The 24,515-nt window shown below is 42.2% G+C and overlaps 1 protein-coding gene across 1 annotated transcript in view; it reads left to right on the forward strand.

The window, feature by feature from the left end:
* The window catches only part of POLN (DNA polymerase nu), a 128,083-nt gene that overhangs the window by 80,811 nt on the left and 22,757 nt on the right, over window positions 1-24,515 (forward strand). The window contains exon 13 of the mRNA XM_036852270.1: window positions 22,642-22,724. Within this exon, the coding sequence (XP_036708165.1) occupies window positions 22,642-22,724 (83 nt within the window). The remainder of the gene's footprint in view (window positions 1-22,641; window positions 22,725-24,515) is intronic.

Genomic DNA, 24,515 nt, shown 5'->3' on the forward strand with positions numbered 1-24,515 from the left:
TTCTATTTGGGGAACTTATATTCTCCTTTGTTTTCTTTAACTTGATTTAAAATTTGCTCTTTTTTTTTTTTCATGTGTAGGCTTTTAATCCATCTGGACTCAGATTTTTTGATTTTGTGATACATGAAAACAAAGAGCTAATTTGATCTTTTCAAACAGGGCAAGTCAGTCGCCCCAACACTACGTGTGGGCATGTCTATGCTGTGCCCACGGCCGGCCTCTGTCATGCACCGGGGCCCACGGGCTACAGGCCTGCCTCTAGGCTTTCCGTGCTGTTCCGTATACGTGTTTATCATCATCTTTTCTTGATACCTTCATTTGTCTCTAACTTATTTTTGTGTATGATATGAAGTAGGCATTTAACTTTATAATTTTCCAAGTAGTTAATTAATTCCAACCCAGTAGAGATTTGAAATGCCAAATCATAGACTCTACTTCTATATACACTATGGCCTGTTTGGGGCTTTCCGTTTTCTTCTGCTCACCTGTGTGTCTTCCATCAGTGTCAGTACTGAGCTTTCCCTGTCGTACACGACTGCCATTACCATTTGTTCACCCTTCGTAACATCATCAGGACCGTTCTCACTTGGGTTTTCAGGTGGACTTTAGAATCACTTTACGAAGTTCTCACTTTATAGTCGCACTGATACTCTAATGATAAAACTTGCCATGGGGACTCGGCGTCTTTTCAGCGTCTTTTCAGTGCAGTGTCCCATCTGCAGGAGTGTGGCCTGCTCCCTATGCACCCCATGAGGTCCCCTCCTTCATGAAGAGCTGGCACATTTCTTCTTAAACTTACTGTCAGGTATTTGGGGGTTTTTTGCTATTGTGAGTGCTGTCCTTTTATTATATTTTCTTTCTCAGTACTGGTAGGAAAGTTGCTGATTCTTTTGTATTTATGGTGAGATTTTTTTTTAATGGCCTAATTTTTCTGTAGAATTATTACTGGTTAGAAAAAAGTTTAATTGCCAAATGTTAAAAATAACAAGAACCAAATAGCCATAAGCCCACTAGAGTTCCTCTTGTTTTTTTCCCACATATTTGTCTACGGTTTTGATTAAAGAAACCAATCATACTAGATATGCTATTTTGTAAACTAGCGTAGTGTTATCTGTTTGTAAAATAAACTTTTTATTTATTTATTTATTTATTTATTTTGGCTGCGTCGGTTCGTTGAGGCATGTGGAATCTTTCGTTGCGGCACTCGGGCTTCTCTCTAGTTGTGGCATGTGGGTTTTCTCCATCTAGTTGAGGCGTGGGAGCTCAGTAGTTGTGGCATGCAGACTTAGTTGCCCCGAGACATGTGGGATCTTAGTTCCCTGACCAGGGATGGAACCTGCGTCCCCTGCATTGGAAGGCAGATTCTTTACCACTGGACCACCAGGGAAGTCCCCAAAAATAAACTTTTTATTTTAGAACAGTTTTAGATTTACATAAAAATGGCAAAGATAGTACCACAGGTTCCCATATGTCCCACACCTAGTTCTCCCTATTATTAATCTTGGATTAATATAGTACATTTGTTACAGTTAATGAACCCAGTGCTGATATGTTATTATCAACTAAAGTCATACATTATTCATATTTCCTCAATATTTCCGTAATGTCCACTTTCTGTTCCAGGGTCCCATACTGCATTTAGTCGTCATGTCCCCTTAAGCTCCTCTGGGCTGTGACAGCTTCTCAGACTTTGCTTGTCTTCAGTGACTGTGGCAGCTTTGAGGAGTGCTGGTCACGTGTGTTGTAGGATAGCCCTCAACTGACATTCGTCTGATGTTTGTCTCGTGGTTAGACTGGGGATATGGGTTCCGGGAAGGGAGACCAAAAAGGTGACGTGCTCTCTCCTCGATCACGGCAAGGGTTCACGCTGTCAACATGACCTACCACTGCTGGTGTCGACCTTGATCACCTGGCCGAGGTGGTGTTGGCCAGATTTCTCTCCTATAAAGTTCCTCTTTTATCCCCCTAGTCACTAACCACAGCCCACCCTTATGGAGTCGGGAGTTAGGCTCCCTCCTCTTGTGGACCAAGCATCTACGTGAGTTATGTGGGATTCTTCTGCCTGGGCAGCGTGTCTATTCTCCCTTATGTATGTATTTATTCAGTCACTTATTTATATCCGTATGAACTCATGGACATTTATTCTGTCCTTTGGGTTATAATCCAACATGACATTATTTATTTTGTTATTCACATTATTCCGGCTTTGCAGTGGGAGCTCTTTCACTTGGCTCCTGTGTCCCTTTGACTTAACCTCTTCGATGTGTGTGTGTGTTTATCACTTCCTTACTCTCTGGCACTACAGGATGCTCCAGGCTCATCTTGTGTGTTTCCTGCCGCAGTCCTAGAATCAGCCGTTTCTCAAGGAGCCCTGGTTGCTTTTACTGGAGATGGTATCAGAAGCCAAGATCTGGGTGCTAGGGGGTGTCCTTGCTTCTAGGCCCTCTCGGCTGACAGAGCAAGGAGATATGTGCATGTACGCTGCCCTGTGTGTGTACCCGTACCTATAATGTTTCTATCTGTAGCCATCCGTGTCTGTGTGAAGCCACACGTGAGTCCACACTGCTGTCTCCAACTCTAATCCACCACACGGGTCGTTCTAACCTCCTCCCTTGCTTATCTATCTGGCATAAATTTAAGTTTACCAAGACATCTATAGCATATTTTCATTTCAGTAAATATTCTTCTACAAAAGTGTCTTAAATAGCTATATGGGATTTCACTGTATAGATATGCACTAATTAAAACAATTTCCCAAATGCCTTCTTTTTTTTTTTTTTAAAGAATTTCTTTTTTTTAATAGTAATCTTTTATTTATTTATTTATTATATTTATTTTTGGCTGTGTTGGGTCTTCATTTCTGTGGGAGGGCTTCCTCTACTTGCGGCAAGCGGGGGCCACTCTTCATCGCGGTGCGCGGGCCTCTTCACTATCTCGGCCTCTCTTGTTGTGGAGCACAGGCTCCAGACGCGCAGGCTCAGTAGTTGTGGCTCATGGGCCTAGTTGCTCCGTGGCATGTGGGATCTTCCCAGACCAGGGCTCGAACCCGTGTCCCCTGCATTAGCAGGCAGATTCTCAACCACTGTGCCACCAGGGAAGCCCCCCAAATGCCTTCTTAATAAATATCTTAAAACCAAATCTATTTCCTTAGGATAAATTCCTAGAAAAGGAATTCTGGGGTCAAAGAGTATATGCTCATTTTAAGGATTTGGATGTATACTCCCCAAATGCCTTCCAACAAGGTTGTAATAATTTACTCTCCCATCAGAAGTATATCACAATGCCCTTTACCCTGCACCTGTGCTAACAGCACATATTTCAGTTTTGCTTAATATTTGCCAACTTGCTAAGTGAAAAAGTCTCTTATTAATTCACTTAATTGCATTTGCTTAATTATTTTTTTGAATTTATTTTATTTTATTTTATTTATTTTTGGCTGCATTGGGTCTTCGTTGCTGCGTGCGGGCTTTCTCTAGTTGTGTCGATGGGCTTCGCACTGTGGTGGCTTCTCTTGTTGCAGAGCACGGGCTCTAGGCTCGCAGGCTTCAGTAGCTGTGGTGCGTGGGCTCAGTAGCTGTGGCTCGGGGCTCTACAGCGCAGGCTCAGTAGTTGTGGCACACAGGCTTAGTTGCTCTGCAGCATGTGGGATCTTCCCGGACCAGGGCTCGAACCCCTGTCCCCTGCATTGGCAGGCGGATTCTTAACCACTGTGCCACCAGGGAAGCCTGCATTTGCTTAATTATTAATGGAAGCTGAACTTCTATTTATTCATTGATCATTTCTTTTTCTTCTGTGAATTGCCTGTTCATTTGCCCATTTATATCAGGATTTCTTTTTCTTATTACTTTTCAGGAGCTCTTTCTGTAATAAATGTATTAGCCCTTCAGCAATTATGAAACAAACATTTCTCCCTGTTTTTTTATTGGCCTTCAATTATGTTAATTCTTTTTAATGTTCAAACATTTAAAATTTTATACCATAAAATCTATTAGTCCTTTTATTGCTTGTTTTTGATTATCATCTTTAAAATACTATTTCCCATCCCAAAATCATAAATAGTCAAGTATATTTTTCTGTCTTTGTGATTTAATTTGTTATATTGAAAGGTTTGATCCATATGGAATTTACTCAGCTTGTGGTGATTTGTAGGGGGTCTGCCTCCATTTTGTGAGTTTCAGGTTTACAAGGTTGAGATAATCATACTCAACAGTTAATGACACATTATCATATTTGGTCTTGGAAAGGCCCCTTGGTAAGAGTGTAAACAAAATAATATATTATAAAAATACCCTTGGTGTTAAAAAAAATCATAGGAAATTAAGAAATGTTTGGAAATTAAAGATAATAAAAAATACAATATGTGAACACTTGTGGGACACAAAAGCAGTAGAAGAAAATTTAGAACTTTAAATACATTTTTCAAGAAATGGAAAATAAAAACAAATGAGGTAAGTATTCAACTCAATAATCTGGAAAAAGAACAAGTCCAAATTTTTCTACTACACAAAAAAGTAATTTATAAAGGGCAGCAATTTTAAAAATCAAGAAGAAAATAGAAAAAAATAAAATAAAATGCTAATTATTATCCTTTTATTATTAATTTATTAGTGTATTGTAGTATAGTTAAGAATATAATTTGTGTAATATGGACCCTTTGGTAGTTAATGAGGCTTCATTTTTGGCCAAGTATGCATCCTTACTTTATTGGTCGTGGAGTTCTATGTATGTCTCACAGCTTGAGCTTATTAATTGCTCTGTTCAGGTCTTCAGTTTCTCTGCTTTTTGTTTGCTTGCTTGCTTGTTTGACCTACAAGTTTCTGAGAGGAGTATGCTAGAATATCCAGTTTTATAATTGTTGATCTATCTGTTTCTCGCTGTGGTTTTGTGAGTTTTTTCTTGAGAGGTTTTGAGACTGAATTGTTAGGTGTTTATATGTTTTTGATGTATGTATCTTCTTGTTTTATTTTCAACAGAATGTAATCTCCTTCTTTGTCCTTTATGACTTTTTCTTGGTTTAAATTAAATGTTGATCAATGTTAAGATTTCTCTTGGAGCATACTTGTCTTGTATTTTTTTTTCTTGTGCTTTTATTTTAACCTTTATGTGTCTTTTTGTACATAATATTGAAATTTAAATATTCAATCTGTGAGTCCCTTTCTCTTAATTGGTGAATTAACATTTCTTGTAATTACTGATATATTATGCCTTTTCTATCTTCTTATGTTATATTTTCATAACATATATGAGTTTTCTTTTTTTTCCTATTTTCCATTGATTAGATCATGCTTTCTTCTGCTAGTTTAATATTTTGCATCTAAATTTATGCAAGCAGCCTGGCCATAATTTTCCTTTCTTTTAATTTCCTTGTCAAGTTTTTGAGTTAGGAAGTATTCCTTCTTTTTTTCATTATCTGGAAGAATTTATGTAAGAGTGGTCTTGTTTCTTCCTTAAATGTTTGAAGGAAATCATCAGTGAATTGGCTGAACCTGGAGGTTTTATGTGTGGGATACAACACACAAAATAGCTATATGACTAATAGCTATATGACTGCTCAGATTTTCTCCTACTTCTTGTATTAGTTTTGGTTTATTGTGTTTTACAGTGAATTTGTCCATTTTGTCTATATTTCCAAATTAATTGGCATGAAGTTGCTCATATATTCTCTTTTTATCATCTTAACGAATATAGAGTCTGAAATGATATTCCCTTGCCTTTCTTGGCATTGATAACTGTGCCTTCCTTTTTTCATTTTTATTCAGCCTTTCAAAGGACTTTTCAATTTTATTAATTTATTCAAAGAACCAATTACATCTTTGTTAAATCTCTTTATTATACATTTATTTTCTATTATATTAATGTCTTCTCTTTATCATTTTCTTCTTCCTACTTTCTTTGAACTCAGCATGTTATTCTTTCTTTTTCCAACTGTTTGTTATGGTATTTAGATCATTGCTTTTCAGTCTTCTCTTCTAATATGGTTTTAAGGCTATAATTTTCTGAGCATGACTTTATTTAGCTGCATCTCAAATATTTTGATACCTATTTTCACTGTCATCCAGCTAAAAATATTTTCTAATTTTTATTTTGGTTTTTTTCTTTGACTCAAGACTTATTTAGAAGTACAATGCTTAATTTCCAAATACATGGGAATTTTCTAGTTTTTGTTGTTACTGTTCCTGATGTGATTTTTAGTTTAATTCCACTATGGTGAAAGAACATTGTAGGATTTTCAGTCTTTGAAATGTGTCTTTCTTTTTTTTTTAAAGTATAGTTGATTTACAATACTGTGATAGTTTTCAGGTGTACAGCAAAGTGATTCGGTTATACATATATGTATGTATATATCTATATATTTTTTCCTATTCTTTTCCATTATAGTTTATTACAAGATATTGAATATAGTTCCCTGGGCTATACAGTGAATCTTGTTGTTTACCTATTTTATATATAGTAGTGTGCATCTGTTAACCCCATATTCCCAATTCCCTTCCCCCACCTTCCCCCTTTGGTAACCGTAAGTTTGTTTTCTATGTCTGTGAGTCTGTTTCTGTTTTGTAAATATGTTCATTTGTACTATTTTTTAGATTCCACATATAAGTGATATTGTATAATATTTGTCTTTTTCTGCCTGACTTACTTCACTCAGGATGATAACCTCTAGGTCCATCCATGTTGCTGGACATTATTTCATTCTCTTTAATGGCTGAGTAATATTCCATTATGTATATATACCACATCTTGTTTATCCATTCATCTGCTGATGAACACTTAGGTTGCTTCCATGTCTTGGCTATTATTATAAATACTGCTGCTATGAACATTAAGGTGCATGTATCTTTTAGAAATAAACTTTTCATCTTTTCCAGGTGTATGCCCAGGAGTGGGATTGCTGGATCATACAGTAACTCTATATTTAGTTTTTTAAGGAACCTCCATACTGGTCTCCATAGTGGCTGTACCAATTTGCACTCTTACCAACAGTGTAGGAGGGTTCTCTTTTCTCCACACCCTCTCCAGCATTTATTATTTGTAGACTTTTTGATGATGGCCATTCTGACCGGCGTGAGGTGATACCTCATTAGAGTTTTGATTTGCATTTCTCTAATAATTAGTGATGTTCATCTTTTCATGTGCCTGTTGGCCATTGATATGTGTTTTAAATGGGTTCACAGACCAGCCCAAGGTCAGTTTTGATAAGAACGTCATTGATAAGAACGTCTCTGTCATCCTTTCTGTACGCGTCTGTTAGGTCAGGCTTGTTACATGAGTCATTCCCATGTCCTATGTTGTTGCTAATATTCGTGTGCTTGTTCTATGAATATCAGAAAGTCGAGTCAGTCTCCCATTGTGATCATGGATTTCTCTGTTTCTCCTTTGGGTTCTGTCAATTTTTGCTTCATATTTTTGAATCTATATTAGTGGGCATATATAAACTTACAACTATTTTTTTCTGATATAAGTACAGCTGAACCAGCTTTCTTTTGGTTGGAGAGCATGTTATCTTTCCCCCAACCTCTTACGATGTTTCCAGCCTTTCTGTGCCCTTATTTTTAAAGTATGTCTTTTCAGACCTAATTAAACTTAAAAGCTTTTGCACAGCAAAGGAAACCATTGACAAAACAAAAAGACAACCTACTGAAGAGAGAAGATATTTGAAAATGGTATGACTGAAAAGGGGTTAGTATCCAACATATATAAACAGCTCACATAACATCAAAAAAGCAAACAACCCAATTAAAAAATGGGCAGACGACCTGAATAGACATTTTTCCAAAGAGGAAATGCAGATGGACAGCAGGCTCATGAAAAGATGTTCAACATCGCTAATCTTCAGGGGAATGCAAATCAAAACCACAATGAGATATCACCTCACATCAGTCAGAATGACTATCACCAGAAAGAACACAAATAACAAATATTGGCAAGCATGTGGAGAAAAGGAACCCTTGTACACTGTTGGTGGGAATGTAAATTAGTGCCAGCCACTATGGAGAACCATATGGAGATATCTCAAAAAACTGAAAATATAACTACCATATGACCCAGCAATTCCACTCCTGGGTATATATCCAAAAAAACAAAACAAAACACTAATTTGAAAAGATACATGTACCCCAATGTTCACAGAAGCATTATCCATAATAGCCAAGACATGGAAGCAAGCTAAGTGTCCATCAACGATGAATGGATAAAGAAGATGTGGTGTGTACACACACACACACACACACACACACACACACACAATGCAGTACTGCTCAGCCATAGAAAAGAATGAAATCTTGCCATTTGCAGCAACATGGATGGATTTGGAGGGCATTATGCTAAGTGAAATGTCAGACAAATACTGTATGTTATCACTTATATGTGGAATCTAAAAAATATAACAAACTTGTGAATATAACAAAAAAGAAGCAGACTCACGGTTACAGAGAACAAACTAGTGGTTACCAGTGGGGAGAGGGAAGGGAGGAGGGAAAACATGGCTGGGGGATTAAGAGGTGCACACTATTTTGTATAAAATAAGCTAAAAGGATAGATTGTACAACATAGAGAATATAGCCAATATTTTATAATAACTATAAATGGAGTATAACCTTTAAAAATTGTGAATCACTATATTGTACAACTATAACTTATATAATATTGTACATCAACTATACTTTAATTGAAAAAAGTTTTAATAAATAAATAAATAAACTGTGTCTTTTGTAAGCAGCATATAGTTGGGTTTGGAGTTTTTGTTCAGTGTGACTATTATATTCTTTTAATTAGAGATTTTAGTCTTTTAAATTTAATGTAATCACTTATATTTTTTGGATGTGTTATTATACTGTTTTTATTTATCCTGTTTTATCTTCCGTTTTCTTTTCTTTCTTGACTTCCTTTGGATTTATGTTTTTTTTTCTCTATTAGCTTTTGGTTTTACAGTCTTTTAATGTTCTCATAATGGTTAGATGACAGCACGAATCATTGACTCATTACAGTCCGTCATATATTAGTACTTTTACCACTTCCCAGACAACGCTCTGATCTCAGAACCTTTCAACTCTCTTCACCCCTTCCTACCTTTTGTGTTATTCCTAATCATACATTTTACTTCTGCATATGTTTAAATCCCATAAGATGATAATACCATTGTTTTTTACAGTAAATAACCTATCATTATGAAATGTTCTCCAACTCTAGTATGTGTCTTATCCTAAAGTCTTCTTTGTCTGATATTTTCTGCAAAGATTTTCTTTGGTTAGTGTGTTCATCATATATCTTTTCCCATCTTTTTACCATCAACCTTTCTGTGCTTTTATATTTATGGTGTATCTTTTCTAGGCAGTGGTTTTGTTTTTTTTTAATTTATTTTATTTATTCATTTATTTTTGGCTGCGTTGGGTCTTCGTTGCTGCACACAGGCTTCCTCTAGTTGCAACCAGTGGGGGCTACTCTTCGTTGCAGTGTCCGGGCTTCTCATTGCAGTGGCTTCTCTTGTTGCGGAGCATGGGCTCTAGGCGCACGGGCTTCAGTAGTTGTGGCACATGGGCTCAGTAGTTGTGGCTCGTGGGCTCTAGAGCGCAGGCTCAGTAGTTGTGGCGCACAGGCTTAGTTGCTCCGCAGCATGTGGGATCTTCCTGAAACAGGGCTAGAACCCATGTCCCCTGCATTGGCAGGTGGATTCTTAACCACTGCACCACCAGGGAAGGCCCTAGGCAGTGTTTCTAACATGTAATCTGTTCTGCCAATCTTTGTTTCTAAATTGGAGTATCTTACTCATTTACATATAATTGTTGATACATTTAGGTATAAATTGCTCCTTTTAGTGTTGTTTTCTATTTGTCCTATTTTTTCTATACTTCTTTTTCTCTCTCTTTTTGCCTTTTTTGGGCTTAAGTATTTTTTGTTATTTCATTTCCCCCTCTATTACCTTGTTAGTTATATATTCTTTCGCTATTCTTTTAGAAACTATTCTAGAGACTACTACAAGCATCCTTCACTTATAAAAATGTAATATAAAGTTGTGCTTTTACCACTTCTCAGACTATATAACACTTTAACTCCATTTATCTCCGTCTCCTGCCTTTTGTACTATTGTTTTCATTTACTTTTAATTCTGCATATATTTTGAACTACACAAAGCATTATGATATGGTTTTGTATAGTCAATATTCACTTTAACTTTGCTTATAAGATCCCTTCCATTGCTCTTTATTCCTTCCTGCATATCTGTGCTTCCACATGGAGTTGTTTTTCTTCTGTCTTAGCATTTCTTTTAGTGCAAGTATTCAATTGACAAATTATCTCAGTTTTTGTTCGTCCAAAACATTTTTTATTCTGCCTTTATTTTTGAGGAATATTTGTGCTGGATGTAGAATTCTAGTTTGCCACATTTGAGCTTTTTTTTTTTTTTTAGTATCTTTATAATTTCATTCCTTTTTTTTCTATTTTCCGTTATTTTTGTCAAGAAGTCACTGTTATTTATATTGTTGCTTTTTTGGAGGCAATCAATCATTTATTCTAGCTGTTTTTTAGATTTTCTATGTTGTTGGTTTTCAGCAGTTTTATATTATGCTTAGATGTGGTTTTCTTTGGATCTGTCTTGCTTGTGGTTTGTACTGTTCCCTTTATCTGTGGTTTTATGTCTTTCGTCATCTTTGGAAACTTCTCAGTCATTATCTCTTTAAGTTCTGCTTCTCTCTCCTGTCTCCTCTGCTTCTGGGACTGAGGTTACACCTATGTTAGAACTTTTCACCATATTCCATGTGTCTCTTATTCTCTTTTCTGTATTCTCCATCTTTCTTTCTCTACATGCCTCAGGCTGGACATTTTATCTAATCTTCAATTACTTTGTCTACCTTCCACCCAATAACCTTTTCTACAGGCATGACCAATAGGCTGTTAAAGTTAAACCCTATTTGAGTAAACTTTTGAGTTCTTAATTTTATTTACTGTATTTTTCAGTTGTACAACCTGCCATTTAATTAATTTGTGTAGTTTTCAATTCTTTACTTAAATTCTCAGCTCGTCATCTAATCTCTGAAACATGTTAATCACAGCCGCCCTAATGTCTATAACTGATAACTGCAATATCTATGTCTCCCATAGATCTGTTTCTATTGTTTCTTTCTTGGTTTTTAGTCATTTGATCTTGTTTCCTGGGATGCCAGGTGATTTGGGATCAAATAGTGTGAAAGAAAATGAGAGTTTACAGCTATGAATAGTGTTATCTTCCTCAAAAGATAGTATAGTCTTGCTTCTGGCAGACAGTCAGACTGAGGGCAGATTGCCTTAGTCCTATCATGGACTGATCCATTGGGAAGATGAGCTTCAGTCTTTGTGAAAGCTAGTAAATTTCAAGATCACATTTTCCCCTAGACTATCAAGGATCCTCTTTCTTTTTTTTTTTTTTTAAGATTTATTTATTTTTTTAATTTTTATTTTTGGCTGCATCAGGTCTTAGTTGTGGCACACAGGATCTTCATTGCGGCGCATGGGCTTCTCTCTAGTTGTGGCATGCGGGTTTTCTTTTCTGTAGTTGCGGCACGCAGGCTCTCTAGTTGAGACGCACGAGCTCAGTAGTTGCGGCGTGTGGGCTTAGTTACCCCGAGGCCTGTGGGATCTTAGTTCCCTGACCAGGGATTGAACCCACATCCCCTGCATCGTAAGATGGATTCTTTACCACTGGACCACCAGGGAAGTCCTGGATCCTTTTTTTTGATAAGCCCTGAACCTCAAGTTGTTCTCCAGTCCCATAGACTTCAGGAAGCTAAAATCAGCCTTTCAACTATCACTTCAAAATCAGCAAATTCCTCAAGGGAGAGTGTGGCCCCAAACATCAGGCTTACATTTCTACATGTTCCTTTCTCTGAAGCCATAGCCTTTCAAGTTCTTACTGCCTTGGGCTTTTTTCTTACTGTTCTCTCATGCCTTCAAACAGATGCTTTTTAATATTTTCTTCAGCAATTATAATTGTTCTACATGGAAATTCATCTACAACATGCTAGTCTGCCACTACCAAAAGTAGACAACTCTCCAGATTGTTTAAAAGTTATTTACTTAAAACTTGTTCTTATGCTTTTCGCCCTTAAGAATCATACCTATTCATTTCTTAGCTCATTCACTCACTAAATACTTGTTGAATATTTTCTGTGTTCCAATCACTGTTTTAGGTGCTAGGGTAAATACTCATGTTCTTTTGTTCGTTTTTTGATTACTTAAAATGATCAATATTTACATCTTCTTTCTAAAGAAACACATAATTTAGCATGTCCTTATGTCCCTTTAATATCCCTTTTCCACTCCACTCCTATGTTAATATTGTCTAGAGTTTCTGTCTTGCAGTTACAGATTTCTCTGTTTCATTTGATCTGAGCTTTTTTGAGAAAAAGAAAAGCCAACAATGAATTTGCCAAAATATTGTATTCCCCTTACTTCCCAGATCTCTTATAGCAACTCCTGAAGTTGTTTATTTTATTATGGAATACTTCTTCTGAAGTTTTCTCTGAGGAGCTTTGTATGGCAAACTTTCCCACCCATCAGGTGTTTATCAAGTTCCGTTTCCTGAAGAAGTTCTCTCTGGAGCCTCTGCCCTGTTCCATCTGGACTGATTGCCCTCTAGGCCTGGCGTGTACCGTCAGCCTGTGCTGCTCCTCACCATCCTCCGGGGCCCCTCTGCTCCTCTCCCGTACTGGACTCCCTCTTCCTACCTCCCTTTCTTGGGTTACTCCATTGTCTTGGTGGAGCATATCCTTATTTGGCTCCCTCAGAAACGGTACATGGAAGGTTAATTTTTAGAGAACTTACCTGTCTGAAAATGTCTCACATTTGGTTGATAATTTGGCTGGGGATAGAAATCTATGTTGGAGATGGTTTTCTTTCCGATTTCTGAAGGCAGAGTTCCATTATAATATTTTGTGGGGTTTTTTTCTTCATTTGCTAGAAGTTTTTCTTCTTAACAGGTCTCTTCCAAGTTCTATCTATCTCTTGCAAAAAGAGAGGTTACCATGTACAACTCTCTGCTAACTAATGTGTAAGTTTTAATGATATAAATGATTTTCTAGGAAAATATAAATTACCTACAAGGATCTGAGAAAAGGCAGAAAGCCCAAAAGACCAATAACCTTTTCAGAGGAAACAGAAAAAGAAGGAAGAACTGCAGTTCCACAAACATCAAAAAAAAAAAAGCGTCCAGGCCAAACAGTGCTTTCAGACCTCCAAAGGATGGATGATTCCTGTGGTTTAAGCTGGTCCTCAGGCCCAGAACGTGGACCAGGCCCACCCTTCTCCCTATGGCTGGTCAGGGGAGTTGTTTCAGGAAGGCAGGGTGGCCGCCTATAGGAAAGCGGGTTGGCAGAGTTGAAGGCAAGCCCATGACAGGGGCTTCCGGCTCCTTTCTGTCCGCTGCGTCACTGCCCAGTTCACAACCGCAGCCGTAACAGCAAGTCTGCCTCTGGAAACCAGCCTGCCCCGATTGCCTGTTGCCCCTGTTTCCTCCAGTCGCCGGCACTGGAACTGGGTGCTGCTCTCACCCCCGGGACAGAATTCACAGAGAGCGGCTGCCTGCGGTTGTGAGGGCCGCACGTTCTCTCTTGACAGTGTTTGCCCGGCCCTTTCCAGCTCTGGAATAATCCCCTTTCACCAAGAAAACAAAAGCAATAAGGAGCCCGTGTCCCTGGGCTCTCCCGTGTCTGCGGCCTACGGGTGGGGGAGGGGGGCCATGTCTGTGCTGGGTCGGCCTTGACCAAAGAGCCTGGCTCGGGGTGGGAGGGGGGGCAGGGAGCTGGGGGAGCGGGGACACTCCCTCGGTGGTACTGAAGCAATCGGGCTCTTCCATAGGCTTGGGGGCCACCTGCAGCTGCCGCTGCCCTGGCACACATCTCGGGCCACCGCTCCCAGGAGACAACCAGGTGGGACCTTAGAAGGGAACACCTGGGAGCCCATTCCTTCCAAGCCGGTCTGCTCTCCCTCTGCGCCTGGGCTGTTGACCACCTCTGCTGACCACGCTGTGGGGTGCAGACTGGAGGCCTGTCCTAGCAGCCCTGATGCAGGCAGTGAGGCGCTTTGGCCTCCTTTTCCCTGTGGGATTCTGACTTACCTGCCCTGGCCCCTGAGGGGCCCCTTGTGAGCTTCCTGTGTTCGCGGGTGCAAAGCCAACCCCTCTGCACTCCCTGCCCCGTCTCTGCCTGGCACTCGCAGGCCTGACTGCAGTGTCTCCCCTGCTTCTCAGCTGCCCAGGGGCGGCCTCTGGCATAGCTGCAAGGTCAAGCATAGGTTTGACAAAGATTTAGATAGAATTTTACTTACATAATTTTTGTACAGATCTCATTTCATTTTTCTATTTCTCACCAACGAACTGGAATCCAGGCTTGGCTTCATTGAATTGGGGAACCTCTGACCTCTCACACACCATGCCTCTGGACCACCCACTGTGACTGCATCCAGCTGTCGTTCATGGTCCAAGGCCATGTATGGGGGGCACTTCGTTCCTCACCCCACATCCAAGTCACTGTCTCCACTCAGCTTTGTCTTCCTTTGCCAGATTCCATTCCTGTCCATTCTTTCTCTGTCTCGGCCTCTGTCTCTCTTGTACACACACTTCTGTGCTTTTGATTCTTACTCCTTTGTTTTTTTGTTTTTTGTTTTCAAAACCTGGATCTCATTGTGTAAGCATTTTAAGTATTTTAAGGTTCATATGCTGTGGTAATCTGAATAATGGCCCCCAGAAGATATCTGCATCTTAAACCCTGGAACCTGTGAAGGTTGCCTTATATGGAGAAAGATCTTTGCAGCATGATTAAGTTAATGATCCTGAGATGAGAAGATTATCCTGGTTATTGGAGTGGGCTCTAAATGCCGTCACAGGGCCCTTATAAGAGCCGGATGAGGGAGACTTGACACAGAGAAGAGGAGGCCCCGCGACCGCAGGAAGGAGACTGGAGGGATGTGACCAAAGGCTGGAAGAAGCAAGGAATAGATTCTTGCCCTAGAGCATCCAGCAGGAGCAGTGCCCTGCCGACTCCTTGATTCTGGCCCAGCGGTGCTGATTTCAGACTTCTGACCCCCAGAACTGTGAGGGAATAAATATCCCTTGTTTTAAGCCACAAAATTTGTGGCAATTCATTACAGCAGCCACAGGAAGCTAATACATATGCCAACCTCTCAACGATTCTTTCAAGCTCCAGGTTTATGGAATATCTGCTCTGTATCTACTTATTAGTGGCCACTGCAGCAGGTAAATGCAATTAATGAAAAGTTTATACTTTTCTCCTGGTATGCAGTCCCACGAGAATACAGGTGGCCTCATTCCCTGTCATTGTGTCTGAGCACAATATAAGGAGCCAGAGAAATGTGTACTTCACAAAGGCCCCCAAACTCTCCCTAAACCTGGAACTGGTAACGGGAGACACAGTGTGCAGTTCAGTGGATGAGAACATAGACTAAAGACCAGGAGATCAAGACTAATCAGATAAACATTTGAATGGCTGTTTTAGTACCAGACAATTAGATTTCAGGACAAGGACTATTACCAAGGACAGAGAGGGACACTTCATAAAAGGGCCAATTCATCAAGAAAACGTAACACTTCTATATAGGCTGCATCTAATAGGAGAGATGCAGAATACATGAAGCAAACCTGATGGAGCTGAAATGACAAATGCACAAATCCACGAGTCCGGTTGGAGATTTCAACACTACTTTCTTAATAATTAATAACAAGTACAAGGAAGGTCAGAAAGTATACGGAAGACCTGAATAACATTATCAACAACTGCAGAATATACTGCATTTTACATGCACAATAAAGCATTCATCAAGATAGACCGCATGCTTGGCCATAAGACGAGTGTCAATAAATTTAAAAGGACTGAAATCGTAGAGACTATGTTCTCTAATACAGTGAAATTAAATATGGAATCAAGAACAAAAATATGTATAGAAAATCCCCAAATATTTGGAAATAAAGATGACATTTCTAAATAACCCATAGGTCAAAGCAAAAAGTCAGAAGGGAAATTAGAAAATATTTTGAGCCAAATGAAAACGAAAACACATGTCAAAAATTTTGGGAGGCAGCTATAGAAGCACTTAGAAATTTATGACATTACATGTTTATAATAGAAAATAAGAAAAGTCTAAATAAATTATCAAAGCTTCTAAGCTTCTACCTTAAGAAGCTAGAAAAATAAGAGTAATTTAAATCCTAAGTAAGTAGAAGGAAGCTAGGAAGAGTGGAAACCAATTTAATAGAAACAGAAAAATAGTTGAGAAAATCAAGGATTTTCCCACAGAAGCAGGATTTTCGAAAAGATGAATAAAATTGATAAACCCCTGGAGAGACTGATCAAGAAAAAGAGAGAAAACCCACAAATTACTAATATCAGGAGTAAAAAAGGGTACATCAGGGGACTTCCCTGGCGGTCCAGTGGTTGGGACTCCGTGCTTCCACTGCAGGGGGCGCGGGTTTGATCCCGGGTCGGGGAACCAGGATCCCGCAAGCTGTGCAGCGTGGCCAAAAAAAAAAAAAAAAAAAAAAAGTACATCAGCATAATCTTTACAGATACTAAAAGAATAACGGGAAGATGTAATGAGCACAAAGACACACACACACAACAGATACGTTGATTAACTGTGTGGATGACGATGATTCACTGTTCAGTGAGTGGAGGTGGATCATCACACGGTCTGCGTCCTCATCGTCCTCACGCTGAGTGATCTGGGGGGGGCGGTGGCGGGGAGGGTTATCTTGCTGTCTAGGGTGGCAGAGGTGGGCAGGGGGGAGGCAGGAGAGGCAGGTACACCCAGTGTAACATCACGGAGATACAGCGTAATCTCTGCCTGACTTTCCTGCTTTTTCATTTCTCTAAAGATGTTTCTATATGGCACCAATCCTTCTTCCAGCATTTGCTTCAGTTTCATAGAGGGGTTCACGTCACTAAAGAAGTCAAAAGCAGTCTGGAATATCGGAGCCCTTCTGCCAGGTCATCTAACGTCAGTTTGTTCCTGGCGCTGCTTCTTCTATGTCTTCCTCTTCGGCTGGCGCTGCTGGGGAAGCTCTCATCTTCATCGAGTTGTCTTCTGTTCACTTCTCTGGTGTGGTGTCTGTCAGCTCTTGAATTTCTCCAAGATCCGTATCTTGAAACCCTTCACCCCCCACCTTTTTTTGCCCGGCTCACAATTTCTTTCATGATTTCCTTGACGGGCTCCACCGTAAATCCTGTGAAGTCATACACAACACCTGGTCACAGTTTTTTCCAGCAGGATTTTATTGTTTGGGGCTTGACGGCTTTCACAGCTTTTCTGTAACAATGATGGCATCTTCAGTGGTGTAACCCTTCCAGGCTGTCATGATGTTGTCTCTATCAGGGTTCCCTTCCATAGCATTGACGATCCTTTCCATAGAGCACCGTGTATAATGAGCCTCAAAGGTCCTTATGGCCCCTGATCTAGAAGCTAAATAGAGACGTTGTGTCCGGGGGCAAGTAGACCACTTTGACACCTTCGGGGTTGCACCCATGGAGTTCTGGGTGGCCAGGAGGGCATTGCCCAGTATCAAAAGAACTTTAAAGGCAGTCCCTTCTTGGCAAGATACTTCCTAACTTCAGGGACAAAGCACTGATGGAACCAATCCCGAAAAAGGGCTCTCCTTGTCCAGGCCTTCTTCTTGTCCAACCAAAAGACTGACAGCTGCTGTTCATCTTCTCCCTTTAAGGCTCGGGGGTCAACAGCGTGAACGGTGGAGGGCAGTCCTGACCATAAACCTGACTGCACTCGTACAAAACAGGAGTCAGCCCTTCCCTTCCTGCCTTAAATCCTGCTGTTCACTTCCTCTTTACTGGTGAGTGCCCTTTGTGGCACTTTTTTCCAGAATAAGGCACTTTCATCTGCATTACAAACCTGTTCAGGCAGATATCCTTTCTCCCCAGTGATTTTCTTAACAGCGTCTAGGACCTCGTCTGCTGCCTCTTGGTCAGCAGAAGCTGCTTCTCCTGTTATCTTTACATGTTTAAAGCCAATCCTTTTACTAAAATTATTAAACCGTCTTTTGCTGGCATTAAATTCTCCAGCTTTAGATCCTTCACCTTCCTTTTGCTTTAAGTTGTCATGTAATGACTTCACTTTTTCTTGAATCATATTAGAGTCTATGGCAATCCTGCACCCACATAAAAGGTGCATTTTCAATACAAGATAAAGAGGTATTTTGCAAAAAGTCCAAGGTTTTTGTGCCTGCTGGCATAGCTGCAGCAACTGCTTCACGAATTTCCTTTTGTTTTCTTACAATGGTCCTTAGGCTGAATTCATTTATCTTGAAATGGCGGCAACCGCAGCTGCAGACCTCGATCTACTGTACATATCATGCAATTCAACTTTTTCTCATAACGTCACTTTTCTCTGCTTCTTGGGAGCACTTCCAGCAGCACTAGTGGCACTTCGTATGGGCTCCATGGTGTTATTGAGGGTCTACGATATGGCACTAAACATGATGAAAGATGTGTGAGGACCATGAGAGATCACTCCCTACTGCGATTCCCGATTTACTGGAGAGACAAACTCCTCACGTGGAAGTGACCAGCGTCACGGGGCATTTTAAGTGGACACTTGAAACACTTGAGCTCAGCACAGTAGCAACAGGAGGAGACCAGGAAATCGTTAATGGCAGCGCAGGGTGCACCGCAGTTCATTCATGCAGGGATGATTTCATACTGCAGCTTCACGTTTGTCTGTCAACGGCACCGTGTACGTTCTGTGTTTGTGTGCTTACGTTTTGATAAATTTTAACATTTAATAATAGATTTGTGCCCATTTTATGGTAGTAAATGATAAACTAAATTATTATCTACATGTATTTTATGCATTCATGACACACCTAACCTTTTCTTAATATTTTTCAATATTCAGGCTACAAAGTTCATCTCCGGGTTTTTCAAATTGTTGCAAATCTCCAAAAAAATTTTCACTCTATTTATTGAAAAAAATATACATATAAGTGGACCCACAAAGTTGAAACCTGTGTTCTTTGAGGATCAACTATGCTTTCAGAACAATGTTAAATAGTGGAGGTAGTGGGCATCCTTGCCGTGGAGCTTCCTCAGGATAAGAAGCTAGCTTTAGGAGTGAGGTGTGTTGCTTTGTAAGTTTAAGGAAGTATCCAGCTATTCCTATTTTCTCAAGAGTTTTTCCTAGGAGTAGGATTGGATTGGATTGGAGTTGGATTTTGTCACGGGTTTTTTTTCAGCAACAATGTAGATGATCATGTAGTTTTCTCCTTAGTCGTATTCATGTGGTGAATTATATTAATGGACTTCCTAACACTGAACCAGCCTTGCTTACCTGGTATAAACTCTGCTTGGCCGTGAGATGCTATTTTCTTTTTTTTTTTTTTAAAGTATATTTATTTATTTTATTTATGGCTGTGTTGGGTCTTTGTTTCTGTGCGAGGGCTTTCTCTAGTTGCGGCAAGCGCGGGCCTCTCATTATCGCGGCCTCTCTTGTTGCAGAGCACAGGCTCCAGACGCGCAGGCTCAGTATTTGTGGCTCACGGGCCCAGCCGCTCCGCGGCATGTGGGATCTTCCCAGACCAGGGCCCGAACCCGTGTCCCCCGCATTGGCAGGCAGATTCTCAACCACTGCGCCACCAGGGAAGCCCAGGTGCTATTTTCTTAATGTGGAGTTGGACTCTGTTTGCAAATATTCTATTTAAGATTATTACATCAATCAATATTCATAAATTTTATATTTTGAATAAATTTTAAGATTTTTAAAGAAAAAAATCAATATTCGTAGGCAGTATAAGTCTATAGTTTTCCTTTTTTATGCTATCTTTATCATGTTTTGGTATAACTGTTATACTTTCTTAATAAAATTAATTTGGAAGTTTTTGTTCATTTTCTACACTCTGAAACAATTTGTACAGCATGGGGACTCTCTGGTCTCTAAAGGTTTGATAGAATTCTCCTTTGAAAGCATCTTAGCCTGGTGTTTTTGTGGGATAGTTCCTTAATAATTTTCTCTATTTCTTCTATAGACATTGGTCTGTTTAACTTTCATCTCTACTGGAGTCAGTTTTTATAACTGTGTTTTCTTAAGAAATTGTCCGTTTCACCTGGGTTTTAAAATGTACTTGCATAGCATTGTGCAAAATAATTTTTAAGGTTTTTTTTTTAACTTCCTACATATCTGCTGCTACTTTCCCCCATTGTTTCTTATTTTGTATATCTGTGTTTGCCCTTTTGATTAAACTAGCTAACGGTTTGTTTATTTTCTATAAGAACTAGGATTTTTATTTCCTAATGATCTGTTTTGCTGTTCTCTACTTAATTTCTTTTTCTCATTAATTTCTGCTCCCATCTTTATTCTAGCTTTATTATTTCACTGCTTGTGTATTCTTTTGATTTTCTTGTTTTTTTCCCTTGTGTTTATTTAATTCATATACTTTTATTCTTTCATTTTTATTAATATAGGCATTTAGGGTTATGAAATTTCCTCACTGTTTTAATGTAATCCATTGTTTCTGACATAGGGTGTTCTCATTAGAAACTATGTGATTTCTGTTTATATTTCTCTTCAATCAAAAGTTGACTGATAGAAGTGTTTTCTGTTTTATTCCTAGCTAGATGGGCTTTTGGGATTTTGTTTTTGTCTTTAATTTCTAGTTTTCTTGTACTGTGATCAGAGTGTTATTTTAATATTCCTACTATGTGCAGCCTTTTGAGGTTTTTTGTGTGCCCTGGTGCATGATGTGTTATTGTGCGTGTGCCCCATGTGCTCAAGGAGAAAGCATGTTCTCTGTTATCGGAACATGATGTCCGATATATGTCCCTAGCATCTATTCATTCTGTCACACTTTGGTTCTGGGAAGAAGCAAGTCCCAGGAGAGTTAATGCTGCTCCCTCAGACAACTTTCCAGCCCCAGATAGAGCTAAGGGGGTCCCTAGTGTGGTTTGGTCGAGGGGCACATGCTCCAAAATGCCTCCCTTGTCCCCTCCCTGCAGTGTCGCCAGACCCATTTGTTTGGGCCGAGCCCTCATCTGCCGTCACTGCAGGTGGCCCTGAGCAGGTAACGGGGAAGCTAGTCTTAGGTAAGCTTTTCAGCAATGTCTTTCCTGAGCAGGTTTGGAGGGCCTGTGGGATTTCCAAAATAAAGGCAGTTCAGTGAGGACCAAGGGCGGCTGGTGACATAGGGGTTGACACACATTTGTTCTGGGCTTGGGTGCATTTTGGTGTTTTGCTTCTTATCTAAATACAGCTGTTGACAATACCAAGTTCAAGGGTGGGCTTTTAAAAAGTGGGCAAAATAGCTTAACACAGAAGGAAAAGGACAAAAAGAAATGCATCAGTACTTTAAAATCAGGTGGTAAAATGAATGAACTCTAGGACATCAATGAAAATGGTGAAGCAGGCAGCTCTGAGGGCCTGTCCACCAACAGAAACATCCAAAAATCAAGCAAAAACTGTTAGAACCAACTTTGTCAGAATGCTGAAAAACAGTCAGCAGTTTACAGCAACCAAGCAAGTTCTGAATCAAGAAAAAAGCAACTGAAAACAGTTAGGAGGGCTCTGTGGGGTTTTCATTCGGCCCTCACCACTCCCACGACTCAGCAGCCTCCTGCCCAGAGTGGGACCCTGTCCCTGCTTCCAGGGACAGACCTTATTCACAAAGAATAGTGTGTATCTGTTCTAACTCGTCTGGGGGCTGCCCGAAGGACTGACACGGGCATTGTTTCCCCATCTCGGAACTGTCTCCAGTCAGAAAAGTGGCCGCGTTGCTGGAAAACATCCTAATGTCAACCACAAAAGACCTCAGTCGAGGCAAATAAGAGCCCGAAAGCTTGGGAGGAAAAGCTGGGGAGAGAGGGTCTTTGGGAAATAGGGCATTCAAAGCCCCGTGCATACCGGGAAACCTAGAAGCCACATGCAGGCCCAGGGCAGCCCGTACACTCCGAATCCCTGAACAGATCCTAAGCTTCACGCCGTGGCCACGAGTGAAGGCCAGCACTGCAAGAGGGCCCAGCACAGAGCTGCCCACTGAGGTTGGACAGGCTCCTTTTTCTGGCTCCTTTTTCTTCCTTTTCTCTCTCTCTGTCTCTGCTAATCTGACATGCTCACTCCATCAGGGAGACTTGGGGTGTGCGCATGGCTGGGCGAGGATGGCCTAGCAAGGAGGAGGGCCCCGGGTGCCCGCCGGCCCCTGTGCTTCCTCAGGCTCAGCTTTAATCTTTGCAGAGCGGCATGACTGCACGCTGGGGGGTGTGGAGTTGGTTCTTTTTCTGTCTGAACGCCAGGACAGGGACCTTCCTTCTGTAGGAGGCAAGGCACAGGCTGCTTATCCAATCCTGCAGAAGGTCCAGAAGCCAGCCCCTACTGCAGCACCCACAGGCAGGCCCCAGGCCCCAGGCTTCCTCCTGTCTGCCTGGCACTCCGGTGGTGGAGCCGCTTTTTGGTTTTGGGTGTGGGTACCCCAGAACCTGGCTGGCATCTGTTCGGAGGGGCCAGGCTGACACGGATGCTTTAGATGCTGACTGTCTCCCCTACCGTACTACAGGCCTGACCTTGAAGTGGTTCTTGGGGTGTGAGGGGATGCGTGTGGTCTGGACCCTTGAGGACCTCTGCAGACAGGTGCCAATGTGCCTGACAACATGCCATCTTTCCGTGTAGGAAGGACATTTCCCCAGAACGTGTGACGCACGCAGACAGGGAGCAGACCAAGAAGGTGGTGTACTCGGTGGTCTATGGAGCAGGTAGGCTGCGGGTAGGCCTGAGGCCTCGGTGTCACCTGTAGGCCAGGCGGAGGTGGCTCTAGTCGTGCACCTGCGTTGAAATGTGGCTGTGACTTACAGAAATCACTCTCAGCCCATGGAGCTCATTTTGTGCGTCCCTGTGTGCCGCTATTTACACACATGTTGATGGTATTTGTGATGCACCAGACTCTAGTCAGACCACTCACGCCCTTAACCCTCAGGGCTCCCAGCAACCTTTGCACGGAGAGTAGACGTGCAGAAGTGAGGGCCGACCAAAGCCTCCCCCAACCCCACATCACACCACCTGCTGGGGACCACTCCTGTGCTTTGAGATGCTCCAGGAGCCCTCTGTTGTCACCCTATTCCCCTCCCCTTTTCCAGCCCCAGAACCCAAGGCAGAGCAACCTGCTCCCGTCCCCTCTCCCGCCCTCTCCTCTCCCTTCCTGACCGTGGGTTCTCTGGGCTTTTTAAATTCTTTCTCCTTCTCGGTCTTGCTGCATCAGTGGGCCTGACGCCCCTCGGGAGTTGAGGGAGGGGGTCAGGAGAGGCTGTGGCCTGGCGGCCAGGCCTGTGTAGGCCCCTCCTGGATCAGTTCCACTTTGAGGAGCAGGGCTCGTGTAGAGACACGGAGAAGAGGGTCCCCCCCTGCCGTAGGAACCCTGTGTTCGTTCAGGGAAGAGCTGCCAGCGCAAAATCCTGGGCAAACGTAGTCAGCTGTAGGTAGGAGCCACCTTGGGCTTCTCCAGTGTGACTGCGGTGCCGTATGACCTGCTTCCAAAGTGCCTCTTCTCGGACCATGAGTGACCGACCTGCTTATGATGAGTCTGGAACCCGCTTCAAACCTGCCAGGGCTGTGGTCTCAGCCAGGACTCGGGCAGGGGCGCTTTGGCTCCAGTCTCTGGCCGGCGGGCCTCGCCCCTGCCCCCGCTCTCCGTTGCACCCAGAGTCAGTCTTCGCTCCTGTCGGTCTGGCACCTTCTGGAGTATTCACTTTGTTATTTTCTGGGGAGGAAAAGAGCTCCAGTTTGTAAATGAGCAATGAGTCATTAGCCGCTGCTTTGAGCCCTGACGGTGACAGGGTTCCCACCCCGGGCCTTGTGTCTGCCGCTCCCGTCGCCACCTGACAGCGGGCTTCTGTGCACCTGTCGGGCTGCGTCTGCCTCGTGGGTGAAGCGGGGCCTTCGTCTCCTGAAAGGCCGGGCGTCCTGGGCTGCTGGGGCCCTTTGGAAACTCAGCAGAGAAGCTTTCAACTGCCTGGCTCCTGTGGGTTGCAATGCTGTGATTTCACCTAAACACGAGGGGTCTGGAAGCGGCTGCTCTGGGTGCTGGGGGCACATGGCCCCGGCCTGGCTTCGGGGTCGTGGTCGTTGTGAGGATGACAAAAGGCCGTAGAGGGAGAGCAGGACCGGGACAAGCGAGAAGACGCACCCCCAGCCCGCGGGCAGCCTGGTCCCCATGCCTCCCTCAGCCCCTCTCCCCAGGGCTTGGGAGCCGCCAGGCCTCTGCCACCAGAGACCTGTCCCCCACGAAATGGGAGTGCCCTCCCGCCTGCAGACCTCGGCCCGGAGCGCAGGCCCTGGGCTCACTGCTGCCCTCAGCCCACTGGGCTCAGCCGCCTGCCCAGCACTGTGCCTGCCCAGGCCCGCTGACAGCAGGCGCCTCCTCCGGGAAGAAACCCCTGCTCCTCCCGTCCTGCTCTGAGCTCCTGCTACTCTTAGAGTCAGTTTGACCCTTGCTTCTCCTCAAGCTGCTGCCGCATCTTAAGCTCACCCCACGTCCCGTCGCCGGTGTG

This window comes from Balaenoptera musculus, chromosome 5 (genome assembly GCF_009873245.2).
Source record: "Balaenoptera musculus isolate JJ_BM4_2016_0621 chromosome 5, mBalMus1.pri.v3, whole genome shotgun sequence".
Taxonomy (NCBI): Eukaryota; Metazoa; Chordata; class Mammalia; order Artiodactyla; family Balaenopteridae; genus Balaenoptera; species Balaenoptera musculus.